The following is a 13,911-nucleotide window of genomic DNA, read 5'->3' on the forward strand; positions in this document are numbered from 1 at the left end:
GTATGCCATTACAATTGAACATTATCACCTGTTAGATGTAGTACAGTAACCCAATTTTATCCAGAGAGGTAGGCCTCACAGTAGTAAAAAAATGAATTTGGAAGCGTTTTACTATGTTGACTTGTAAAAAGTAAATGTACATGTCCTACTTTTTGATTACAATGAAACCTGCCCTATGGGCTCTTTAGGTCCTAACTCAGGGGAGACTTATCAATATATATATAAAAACGAATGTATGTCTGTCTGTCTGTCTGTCTGTTTGTCCTTTATGCATTACTACACCATTCATCCGATCGCCATGAAACTTTAAATATTTTTTAAATATCGGCCCCCCAGGGCCCTCATAATCTTTCAAATACTGAAGTACGCACCAGATGGAAAAACAACAAATTGTGTATCTACAAGCACTTGAATAAATAAATAGAATTGAAACACCATTCATCTGATCGCCATGAAACTTTGGCAAGTTGTTGAGTACACTCCCGTGAAGGTTTCTGGCATAAATCTTTTTTAAATATCGGACCCTCAGGGCCCACATAATCTTTCGAATACTGATGTACGCACAAGACGGAAAAACAAAAAATTGTGCATCCACAAGCACTCGAAGAAATAAATAGAATTAAAACAGCATTCATCCGATCGCCAGGAATCTTTGGGAAGTTGTTGAGTACACTCCCGCGAAGGTTTCTGGCATAATTGTTTTTTAAATATCGGCCCCCCCCAGGGCCCTCAAAATCTTTCAAATACTGATGTACGCACTAGACGGAAAAACTAAAAATCGTGTATCCACAAGCACTCGAATAAATAAATAGAATTAAAACGACACTTTGAAATGTTTTCCATAATAAAATGAATAAGTTTCAATAAAAATGACACAATGTAAATTGAATGTTATCATAGCGAGTTTCCTTGAATTTCCTTTCTTCGGAGATCGCAGCAACGCGCGACCGGTAAGCTAGTATGTAATAAAAAGAGGGTTATAATGCCAAGTCGAATTGGCCGTTTAGACCTTCAGGCAGGCTGCTATTAAAGGCCTGCTAAAAGGCTTCTTAAGTGGGTGGCACAATGAGTGCTACAAGCCACTAGTAGCATTTAATTTACAGGCCCTGGGAATATGACGTACTACTTTACTAGGGACTTATAAGTAAATTCAATTAGGCATACAGGTGTATGCCAATTTTACCATGTTTTAGGGAGTGAGCACAAGTAAAGGTCTACAAAAACAAATTCAAAGAAATAGAAGAGTGAAGGCAAAACTTTTAGGGGTAGACCACCCTAAAGCTGACAGATCTAACAGTTTAAAAAGTGCACCCAAGAGTCTGGAAGTTAACTGCTACTGTTGGACTTCATCACTTATTGCTACAGGCCAATCATGGGTAACCTGACTGCTGCAGTGCAAAACCTTCAGTGTGACAGGTCAAAATAACCACTCTGATAGGTACAGAGGTCCATATTAAATATAAGTAAGTAACTTCTTTGTAACCCTTGTACCCTCTAAAGCAGGATTTAAGGTGCATAAAAATTAAAGGTGGGACAAGTAGAAACATTTGTATTGACATGTCCCTACAGTGACAAGGACCAAATAGCTATTCTTCATGTGGAAAGCCTAGTTGTTTTATATAGAACATTAGAGTACAGTTTAAAATATGAATACTGTATCTTGGGAATATGATCAGCTCGAAAAATATTTAAAACACTATTTTTAATAAAGATTAAGGAAAGGAAGTTGTTGTACAGTAACTTTGCCTGCGAATTTAGTATTGAAACAGCCTCCATGCTGAAGTTGATGAGAGGTTTTCTCCCTGCCGGATGTTATCATGGGAACTGCTGTGGCTGAGATGCAGTTCTGCTGTCCCTGACCTTTATCCTGAGATGGAAGAGAGAGCCATGCAAGAGAAGTGTGCAGGCCCGCACACTCAGACAGGGGTGTGTTCATTAATGCACTGAGGCCACAGTAGCAAGGTATGGGGGTTGATTGTTCTAATAGGCCTGGAAGATGGGTACTCCCAGCATGCTTATTGTACCCCCTAGCTGACCTTTAAGGGGTTCTCCTCATGGTTCAGAACTGATATCCACTCTCAGTTGGCTCAGAGCAAAGGCACAAATTTGTCATTTGGAGTAATGCACTGAAACAAGGAACAAGCCCTTCAAACCCGATAGACGTGGTCTCCAAATGACCTTCGGCTCAGCAATAGATACAAATTAAAAATTTCAGCATCAGACACTTTCGGTGTACACAAAGTACGGCTGGGGTTTGAAACATGTTGACCATTTCTAGTGGACCCACTGTCGTAATCAAAAATAGAGTGACTTTGAATCCCAGGGTCTTGCCAAGTGGGGTAGTATAAGACACATACTCAGGAAACAGTTACGTTTTGACAGGGGCCCCATGTCCAGAAAATTAGGGAGCTTTTGATTTTTTGGGAATTGTTTTTATAGGATATATGTAATCCCCTTCTGATTTTCCTCCTAACACTTTTTAAACAAGAACTGATTTATTGATGTATTGGACTTATGTTTTTTGTGTTAAATATAATTTTGCTTGTGTTTATGTGACTTGATTTATGTTTGTATCATCTGTCATGTATGTAATTTGGTTGGTGGGAGGGACAAACATCGTTGATTATTTTTGTATGTTTTTCTATGTGTGACAAAAAGATAACGAAATTCAAAAACCGTGGTTAAAAGATTAAACAGTGATCGCTTTTATTGAATTTAGTGTGTGATTAATTGTAGATTTCAAATGAGGGTCAGTTTTGGCATTGGTGTTGTTGTTGTACTTTCTAAAAGTGCCATTTCCAAAATTATAATGATAAATTTGACTTTACTATTAAAGAAGGTTTATCATTACAAGTTCAAAGGTGCCAAACATGATATATCAATCATCTGTCATTTAGGAATTACAGCTTATAAATGTAATAAGGAATCCCCAATGTGATCCTATGGAAAGAGTAGGCCTCACAGTAGTGAAAAACTAATTTGGTCGTTTTTCACTACCAGGACATGTAAACCTTGAAAGTACATGTCCTACCTTTTAATTACACAGTACCCTGCACTATTGGCTACCTAGAGCCTACCATAGGGGTGACATATGTAATAAAAAAGGAGTTTAAGGCTAGGCAAGCAGAATGCCAAGTTGACGTGGCAGTGTGGAACTGCATTCAGGCTGTATAGGCAAGACTGAGACAAGTTTTAGTGTGCTACATAGGTGGGTGGCTCAATGAGTGCTGTAGGCCCACTGGTAGCATTTAATTTACACACCCTGTGTATATGATGTCTCACTCTACAAGGGACTTACAAGTAAATGTATTATGCCAAGCAGACATAAAACAATGATACCATGTTTTAGGGATAGAGCACAAGCGCTTTAGCACTGGTTATCAGTCCTAAGGCCAAGAAAAATGTATTCAGCAAAAAGTGTAAGAAGGACGGCAAGACTTGTGGGGGCGATCCATAGGGAGGGACATTTCCAACAGTAGTTATGACTGACGGGTGCAATCATTAGGCACTAAAGTGTTCTGTAAGTGATTGCTAGTTTGTTTTTGTTGTACCTCACTTTTCGTTAGTAAGGTTGTCTTTGACAAAAGGGTTATTCGAGTGGGAGACATGGCTCTTCTAAACCCATTTCATAATCTTTTATGTGATACAGATTTGTACAGTGCACTATCACCTGGGACAGTATGCTGGCACTATCAACATTCCTGTTGTTTTATAGGTTTATAGTCCTTATAGTGTTATAGAAATACATTTTCACTATCCTCACACTTATGCTGAGGGAAAGATGCATTGAGAATTATCAGTTGACAAGAATATTTACTCAAAGAAAATGATCCTTTTTGTATGGTCACCCACTTTCTGTTCCCTGAATTGTATTGCTGTTGTTTAGACTTTGCATACTGGAGCACTTCTGTCCATTTCCCAGTGTATGTGCTCTGCCCCTTTGTAAAAAAATGGCTACTTCCTGGTAGACATATTTAACTCTCCCCCAAGGCAATCTGAACCAATAACATGGGAAAGAGAAGTCACTTGTGGACTGCAGACCTTATTGTACCATCCACTAGTGTGACAAGGAAAACATGGCTTCAGGCATACCTTTGCAGGCCAAAGTCTGAATTTTAAATCTGGATTGCACACTGTTTAAATAACCCTTTTAAACAGGTAAAAACCTCCCTAGAAAATATTAGTAAGTCATTTCTATGTAGGCCTTGTAGCCCACAAGGTAGGGTGCATGGTATTTAAAAGTAGGACAAGAAGCCACACATTAATGTTAACATGTAGGAAGAAGGACAGGGCCCTGAAAGCTATTCTCACAGTGGCAGGTCTAGGTGTCCTAAGAAGAAAACCAGAGTACAGATTAAAATACTAATGCTGTATCTCGGAATGAGACCAGCTAGAAAAATAATTTAAAACTATTTATACAAGTTATTCTACATCAAATTTAATTATGAATTTGGAATTTTTTAATTAATATTAAGGACCCCCCAAAGTTCCTGAAAGCTAATTTGCATTAACTCTCCAGCAACTACCAGCATGTGCTCAGGTTGGGAAGAAGTATGAAAGAAGTGTAAACATTCTCCCACTAAGCGGACCTGAAATGGCAGAGCAGAATCCTCTGGCTCAATAGAATATGCAGGGTGCGGCAGTTGGGCATTCTGTTGACACCCCAGTGTCAAATCCTAACTGACTGGTTTGTTGAGCCACATGTAACACGTATGCACACTTAAAAGGGAGAGAACAGGATATCAGGAAAGTCTGCTAAAGGACCCTATGTTGTCCTACCAGATTTTTGTCTCTGGTTTTGTTGTTGATACAGTGTTTGCTTCAAACTGGATTTTAGTAATATATGAGGAAGGACCCATAGTATTCATCCCTCTCACACCCTCAGTCTCACACCCCAAGTTTGGTGAGGCAAAAAGTCTTCGCCTTCTTGAATTTACCCTGCCACATTACAATTTGAGCCTGTTATCAGTAAAGCAAACAGGAACTACTCCAAAAGTATTTAAGGGGGGGACTAGGAATCTTTACTCCATTGGTAATAGAAATTCTAGGAGTGTCTTAGGGTGCCCCCCCCCACAGCCACCGACCGGTGAACCCTAAAAAATTGATCCTCTCACACCTTTCTCAGAACACTTGTGAAAGGATTCCATGCAGACAGGTCGTGCTGTATTTGACATCTGTGACCTGTGATACAAAGCTGAGGAGGTTGGACCCCCCTTCCACTGAAATTCAAGGACAGCAAGATCTCCAATGATCATAAGTCTGATCGCCTGGGTGGCTCCAGGAACATAAAAAAGCTGAAGAAGAGGGCATACCTTTGAAGAATTATAGCTGATCAGTGGCAACTTGACCTAGACTTAAACTGGATTTTGCCGTTGTCCTCTGCCTCATACTGCAAAAGTCTTAAGTGCTCCCCCTGAAATTCAGTGGGCCTTGAAAGTGTACTGTTCCAGTTGTTTGAGGGCCAAAAGCAGTTTGGGAACTTTTTCAAACCTTTTACTACAGAGCTTCAACGGGGCTGGCCACAAAAAGTATCTGACTGGCAGTTCAACAATGTTGGATTAAAATTCAGGTTCGTCCCACATGGACAAGAGTTTGTCCTGGATTTGGACCTGAAAACTTTATCAAACTTCTAGACACTAGCAGGGTCAATCTACTTTGTAAATCTGACTCGTGATCCATCGCAATAAGCCTCAAATCGTGCTTAGGTCCTGACCTACCACGGCCATTGGCTGCCATAGGCACTCTGTGCTTTTGTGCTCTATTATCTCTTAATTCTTTCAAAAAAATCATAGGGTTTTGGTGTCATTTTGCTTATTAATCTTTTTTTTATTTTATAAATTGGAGTGACATTTATATTGTGTTGTATGTTGACTATTTTAGCTATTTTGGTACTTCTAAATGCTTTCAACATTTTCTCTAAAATAAGCTTTTGTGCTCTATGCCACAGCTACCAGGGGTTGATCTCAGGTTTAAATTACTGAAAGCTTTGACTGGACCTAACAAGTTACTGGCTTGATTTCTTGTGGTGGACACCCAGCCACAACAATAAGAGTAAACGTTTTTTACATTGACTTACTATGCTCTGCCTTCTATCTTGTGTCTTAGGTTATTTCATATGGTAGTACAGGCAGCACTGCAGCAGACGGGGACAGGTCTCCCAGAGTCTGGCAACAAAGGCCCTGAAAATGAGAAAATGACATGAGTTGGATTGTAATCACCTACATTAGGACTATTATATGAGCACATTGCCTACCCATATATAGTCAAGATACATGTATGGCGCAGTTGAGCTGCAACATTAAAAGATGTTCACTTGGGTGTGTCATTGGAAGTAATGAAGCATACATGGTTGAGTGTTAGGAATGCATATGACTGCAGGTTTTGGTTGTGACCCTGCCATGTGCGGGACTGTTGCAACTCCAGGTGTTATCAGTATGGCGCCAGATGTCGGAACTGTGGAAAGGAAGGTGTCAAGATTAATATAATATTTTTAAAATATGAAGTGAAATAGTGTGTGGGGTTGACATTTATTGGATGTGTTTCTACATTTGAGGAGAAATTTGCATTTGCGGACAGTGTGGCATGAGTGAGGAGTCTTACGTTATAATTCTGTGGAACAGGCAGGCTATTATGCAGGTCAAGGTGCATGGTAGAGAGGATACTTCTGTCAAGGGGAAGGTTAGACAAGGTGGGATTCAGGCAGAGCCTTTGCCACCTGTATCTTATTAAACACCTCTTTAACCTGCCTCCTCATGGTGGTGGTTTTTCACATCCACACATGAATCAGTTTATCAATTTACTTGTGTCACATGGTAACTTTCTCTACTTCACTGAGGATTCTTAGAGGCAAAGCATGAAGGCCCTTCTAGTGATCCAGTGACTCTGCTTTCTCCTGAGTAGGAGGGCTACATCCTAGAGGATGCAGCAGGTCTCAGGAGCACACAAAGTTGTGCCATACATGGGGAAGAAGGCAGAAGCCAGGATGGAGACTGTAGTTATATGCTGCAAGCATTGATGTTTGGCATGATTTTCCTCAGGCAAATGCTGTTTACATCTTCAATTTGTAGTTGCATGTAGCATTGATGAAGCTCTCAGTCTACACTGTATAGCGCTAACCTTGCCAAAAAAAGTTCATAGGGTTACTTATAACGTAACAAATAATTTGAGTTATAATTTTCTCCTTCTGCTCATGTAAGGGACAGAGATGCATATTTCTACTAATTGACGGAATAATCTACCCGAATTTGGTGACTAGCACCCAAGCCGAGATTCCCCTAAGAGTAGGTGGAAATCTGCGGGTTCAGCAATTTTCACTCCTAGATTTCCCAAAATGAATAGGCATCCCTGTTCTGATGAGTGAAATCATGCTCTATTAAGTTTGAAGTGGCTGCTGCATAGCAGGTGCAGTGAAGTCCGTGTCTTAATGAGAAAGTGGCCAAAGTGGTTTATTAATACTGAAAAGCTGTATATAAGAACACTGCATAGCTGAGCAACAAATCATGCTGCGTTCCACTGAATTAACATGATTTTAAACACAGTATCAGACCATGAAATAGTAAAATTGACTAGGTAGAACATTTCTTTTCACAACAAAATATTGTTCTTGTTTCAAAAATAAACTAAGCAGTGGATTAGCTTTAATTGTTTTGGTTTCTTCGTCTCTCTCAGCTCTCTATACCAATGTTAGCGGAAGCTGCAATTTTGAAGTCTCAGGTGGACACTGGGAGAGTGCTTGCGGTCTTGCACAAGGAACTAAGAATGACTTCAATTGGACTCTGGGAAATGTGGATGCCATTGTAGGGAGCTACATTGATGACGATCATACACCAGGTACGTAGCATTGTACTCTTTAGGACTGCCTGTCTCCAAAGCAACATAAGTATCTTATTCACATTATTTACGGAATAAAAAAATTGACGTTTTTCTATATTTTATTTCTACACAAATATTTCACTTTGTTGATGAATATGAATGGTGTGTGCATGTGTGTGTGATATTCATGTTATCAACCAAGTTGGCATGATAGGCAGGCAGGACTCACCATAACTGAAACAATAAACCTAAAAATTGAACACAGATATAGCTTGCCTTTATAATATGTTATGTTATCATAGGTATAAAGTTACTTAGGTACCCCTGCATCCTTGAGTTTCATGGGGGACCTAAACAATTCTGGAAGCACAGTTCCATCCATGCTGTAAAACTGCATCCATGCCCTGTCACATATAGGTCTGACACTGGTACTGGGTAGAGCCCTTAGTTGAGGTTGGAGGGAAAGAAAGCAGATTGGCTCTAGGCACTCTATGCCTCAGTCAACAAATATATCTTTATGATGATACAAGTTTGCAATCTTTAGCAGATTTAAATGTTGATTAGGGAAGCAAAAGCAAAAGGGTAACATCATATCTCATATAAATAGGATCAACATTCTTGCATCTTTACCTGTGCCAAACAACGGATGTCATTATGGCTCATCCAGCAGCAATGATGTGTCAAAATAGCTACCAAGATGAAAAATAATTTGTAAAAATAGAAATGTCCGATCACTTCACTATGGACTTTCAGACTCTGACTACTTTCATACCTGCCAGAGATAATTTAGAACTACCTGTGAAAAAACGTAACACCCTCCTCTCCAAAGGACACCTTCCCAGATTCAATTGGCTGAATCAGTCTGTTCCGAACATTGTTAGACAACTGGTAAAGGATCGTACCATTATGTGCTCAGTGGGTGATGCACTGGCAACACATTAACCAGACCAGTTTTTGAAGAAACTGAGTCAATAATAGATTGAATTGTGCCAGTATCTTATGTGCTGCTGAGAAACGTTTTCCTGGTTTCATAGGGCTTTTTCCTTAAGCCATAGACAATAAATGTATTCAATTTTCTTAAACTGGGAAAAACTCAAGGCATCTTATCTTGCCCTTCAGAAGAGGTTGCGGTCTCCTTTTTCAACGATAACCTGGAAATTGATTGGACATTTGTGAATTAGGAATTTGTCACTGGGAAAGCCAGTATGTTAAATTATCCAATTGGAAGGTCTGCCTTTGTGTTTATAATTCTTTTCTTTTTTTAATTAGATTTTTCAACAAATCGAACAAAGAGTGGCATTGTTATCAGTTGGTAAATCCAAAAATATACTAAAGGAGATTTTTTGGAGTTCTTAGGGGACAATTGCCATATTTTGGATTCATTACTAAATGGATTCTGAAGAAATGTTACTCCAATATGCAAATATAAACCTATTTCTTACCAGTTCTAAATTTAGGCTGTAGTAAACGCTCAAATATATCATAATGAAATGGAATCAGTGATTGTTAGAAACTGTGTTTCTGGTTGGCAGAGGTATGCACCCTGTCCAAGCAGGAACCACAACCCTAGTCACCCTAAATTAACCTGTGCTCACTTTCTGGTAGCTTGGCACAGTGCAGTCAGGCTTAACTTGAGGCAATGTGTAAAATATTTTTGCAACATTTTAAACAATATCACAGTAAAAACACCACAAAAAAACTCAACGCCAGTTTAGAAAAATGATTATGATGTTATGACTAGATCAAGACCGAAACAACTAAAATCCTATAAGTAGAGATCGATATACCCATTTTTAAAGATTAAAAGTAAAAATAGTGCTTTAAAGTAAGCATGGGTGCAAAATCCGTTCCGCTCGCGGATTTTGCGGATTTTCGGCAAATTTGCGATCCGCGAATTCCCGCGAATTTGCCAAAAATCCACGAATCCGCGAGAGGAACGGATTCGGGGTGCAAAAGTTCAAGCTTCAAGCTTGTAACTATTTTAGAACGGCGCCAGCAAGCTGCCAGCACCATTCTAAAATAGTTACTAAGTTAGCTTCAACAGGAAGCACTAATAGATAAAATGCAAGTGCTCGAGCACCTGCTTTATTTTATCTATTAGTGCTTCCTGATGAAGCTAACTTAGTAACTATTTTAGAATTGCGCTGGCAGCTTACCGGCGCCATTCTAAAATAAAACAGGAGTGGGGCAGAGGGCAGAAGGTCACAGAGTGGGGCAGAGGGCAGAAGGGCACAGCAACGAGTGGGGCAGAGGGCAGAATGGCACAAAAACAAGTGGGGCAAGGGCACAAGGGCACAACAACGAGTGGGGAAGAGGGCAGAATGGCACAAAAACGAGTGGGGCAAGGGGCACAAGGGCACAACAACGAGTGGGGCAAAGGGCAGAATGGCACAAAAACGAGTGGGGCAAGGGGCACAAGGGCACAACAACGAGTGGGGCAGAGGGCAGAATGGCACAAAAACGAGTGGGGCAAGGGGCACAAGGGCACAACAACGAGTGGGGCAGAGGGCAGAATAGCACAAAAACGAGTGGGGCAAGGGGCACAAGGGCACAACAACGATTGGGGCAGAGGGCAGAATGGCACAAAAACGAGTGGGGCAAGGGGCACAAGTGCACAACAACGAGTGGGGCAGAGGGCAGAATGGCACAAAAACGAGTGGGGCAAGGGGCACAAGGGCACAACAACGAGTGGGACAGAGGGCAGAATGGCACAAAAACGAGTGGGGCAAGGGGCACAAGGGCCCAACAATGAGTGGGGCAGAGGGCAGAAGGTCACAGAGTGGGGCAGAGGGCAGAAGGGCACAGCAACGAGTGGGGCAGAGGGCACAAGGGCACAACAACGAGTGAGGCAGAGGGCAGAATGGCACAAAAACGAGTGGGGCAGAGGGCAGAAGGGCACAAAAACGAGTGGGGCAGAGGGCAGAAGGGCACAAAAAAAACCGAGAGGGTGGCAGTGATGAACCAGAGGGCGCATCGCGGTCTCGCACAAAAAAAACCCGCGAACACGCAAAGCACCCCGCGAACACCCCAAGAGCCCCGCGAACACGCAAAAATAAAAAAATCCGCAAATTTGCACAAATTCGCGAATTTTGCGGATCGCGAATTCGCAAATCCGCAAATTCGCGGATCGCGAATTCGCAAAATTCGCCCATGCTTACTTTAAAGCAATAAGCACCTATGGGGGTTATCTCTTTGCACTGGACCGGGGCAGACTATAGAGTTCAGGCTGACCTCAATGGAACATGGGCCAGATACAGGAGCCATGCAAGGGCAGCTGAACAAAGTAACTAGATACTGGTCACAACAGCAAGTTGCGGGCGCAGCCGAGTGATGCATTGTGTCGATCCTTGTAGTCGAGGTGAAGCGTTGATTTTATCCACACAATATTGGTGATGCGCTGGTTCCGAAGATACAAAACTGAGACCAAAATACATTGGTTCTGAAGCTGATATGCTTGGTTTGTCCACAAAGTCGACGGGATGTGTCAACCTTCTTACACAGATGCGGCGGTTCCGATGCATCTGTTCTTGAGGCGATGCGTTGGTTCTGAGTGTAATGCACCGAGCCTGTTCTTGCAATACTGGCGATGCATCGATTCTGCTTCCAGCAGCAGAGGGTTTGTCAGTTCCACTGGAGCAAGCACCTAGATTCACTTCCAATGGACCAGGAACAGGAGGCTTTGATATCCCTGAGTCTCAAAACAGAAGGCAAGCCAGAATGCCCTTAGAGATCACTCTGGGTTTGAGCAAGAGTCCAGTTCTTTCTCAGCAGGGGAAGACGGTAGTTGGCAGCACAACAGAAAATAAGTTTTTCCAGAGCAACAGTCCAGCAGAATGGCAGTCCTTGAAGCATCACTGAAGTCCTCCTTCCTGACAGAGTTTCTTTACACGTCCAAAAGTGTTTAAAGTGGTGGTGTCTGAGGTCCAGTACTTATACCCAGTTGTGCCTTTGAAGTGGGGGAGACTTCAAAGAGAGGCATTTGAAGTGTGCTGAGTCCCTGCCCTTCCTGCCCTGCCTCCTGAATCACTACAGGGGCATACTCAGCCCTTTGTGTGGGGCAGGAACAGCCTATTCAGGTGTAAATTTCAGCTCCTCCCTCCCTTCCCGCCTAGGATGGCCCGTCAGGATGTTGATGGCCTATCAGTCACACCTAAGATCCGTTTGTGTGTGTCTGTCTGGAGGGAATGCACAAAGCACAGCTGTCATCCTCCCCAGACATGTATTCAGAGATGGGCAGAAGACACAGAATGGTTAAAGTAAGAAAATACTAATTTTCTAAAAGTGGCATTTTCAGACTTACAACTTAAAATCCAACTTTACCATAAGTTGAGATTATTAATTATGATTCCAGAGACACCACACTTGAAAAGTCTATCTTTTCCCAATTACAAATTAGACTTATAATTAGACTTATAAAATGTAGTAAGGTAATCCTAATGTAAACCTATGGGGGAGGTAGACCTTGCAGTAGTGAAAACCCAATGTAGCAGTTTTATTGAAATACTGCTGAATTCGGACTTGTAAAATTAAACTGAACATGATGATCATTTTAAATACACTGAACCCTGCCTTTGGGACTGTCCAGGGCCTATCTTAGGGGTGACTTGTATGTATTAGAAAAGGAAGGTTGGGCCTGGCAAAAGGGTTAAGTTGCTCGATTGGCATGGCAGTTTAAAACTGCACAAAACTGTAGTGGCAGGCTTGAGACATGTTTAAAGGGCACCCAACGTGGGTATCACAATCAGTGCTGCAGGCCCACTAGCAGCATTTAATGTACAGGCACTGGGCCCATCTAGTGAACTTTGAGCAATAATTAATAAATTAAATATGCCAATTGTGGATAAGTCAATGTTACCACATTTTAGGGAGAGAGCACATGCTATTTAGCACTGGTTAGCAGTGGTAAAGTGCCCAGAGTCCTAAAGCCAATAAAAACGAATTCAGCAAGAGGAGAGGAGGAACACAAAAAGTTTGGGAGTGACCCTGTAGGAAGGGCCATTTCCAACAGTGATTATCTTGATAGTGATGTGGTAGTGTTCAGTGTGCAAGCCGGCATATTTTGAATGTGGACTTGACAACAAAAAACTAACAAATAGTTTAGAAGAGCTTTGCTTCACTACATTTCTCATGGTGCATCACTATTTGTTCAGTTCCATAATCAGGGAATTGCGAGCATACAATGCATGAAGATAAAAGGCCAATTCAGAGCCAGATTGGCAAAGCAATGTTTCGGTCACAAACGCTATGATTCGGAGTTTGCAAATGAAAACTGCTTTTAGCAATACACTAAATCCATTTTAGGAATCTGCAAAGTTTTACCAATGCCTAAAATGGGTTTAGAAATGGAAAATTAATTGCAGCATGGCAGAGCCATATTGTAAACATCTCTCAAAAAAGCGACCCCTATCCATGCAGACAAATGGTTTAGGGACAAAATAGTTGTCATACATCACTGAAAAGTTTCCAAACCTTAAGTTAGTGTGGTAAACCATTTGCAAAAAGGTGAAGTGGTCCCTTGAGGCGCTAAATAATGGATGGGGTGGGGGGCATTAACTAATGGACTAAAACAAAGATGGAATGAAAAATACATGCAAGTGTTTAATATAGCAAAAAAGGAGGGTGCTATGTGAACATGACTGGAAATAAATTAATTTGTTTAAAACACTCTTGTTATTGGCTATTTCGGTGAGTTTATTTGAGTAGGATGCACTCTAATTACATAGAGTGCTTTTCCGACTGCCACTAAATTTATTAGAATTACAGCTTGCCATTGTGTCTTGGTGCATTTGGACCGTCAAACTCGACACAATAAGCAACTAAGTAAAATGTAAAGAACCTAATTAAGTTTAGAGCCTTTGGGGAAAAGCAGACTTCTTTGTAAAATAGTTGATGCTGATTAAACGAAACCTCATTTGTAAATTCATTGCTTGCTGTTGTAAATTAGAACACAGCAGTAGCTGAATTAGTTGGCCTCCGGGGCCTGTAGTGCCATTATGATGCCCCTCTCCTGCCATTACCCTGGCACATCTCAGTACTGGCATCCGACATGACCCATCTGTTTACATTCAGTCAACTGCTGATGGCGCGTGAGTACGTGGC

At 41.4% G+C, this 13,911-nt stretch overlaps 1 protein-coding gene across 1 annotated transcript in view; it reads left to right on the forward strand.

The window, feature by feature from the left end:
* The window catches only part of MALRD1 (MAM and LDL receptor class A domain containing 1), a 2,679,189-nt gene that overhangs the window by 1,587,840 nt on the left and 1,077,438 nt on the right, over positions 1–13,911 (forward strand). Inside the window, exon 26 of the mRNA XM_078663745.1 lies at positions 7,669–7,830. Coding sequence (XP_078519871.1) covers positions 7,669–7,830 — 162 coding nt within the window. The remainder of the gene's footprint in view (positions 1–7,668; positions 7,831–13,911) is intronic.

This window comes from Lissotriton helveticus, chromosome 10, assembly GCF_964261635.1.
Source record: "Lissotriton helveticus chromosome 10, aLisHel1.1, whole genome shotgun sequence".
Taxonomy (NCBI): domain Eukaryota; kingdom Metazoa; phylum Chordata; class Amphibia; order Caudata; family Salamandridae; genus Lissotriton; species Lissotriton helveticus.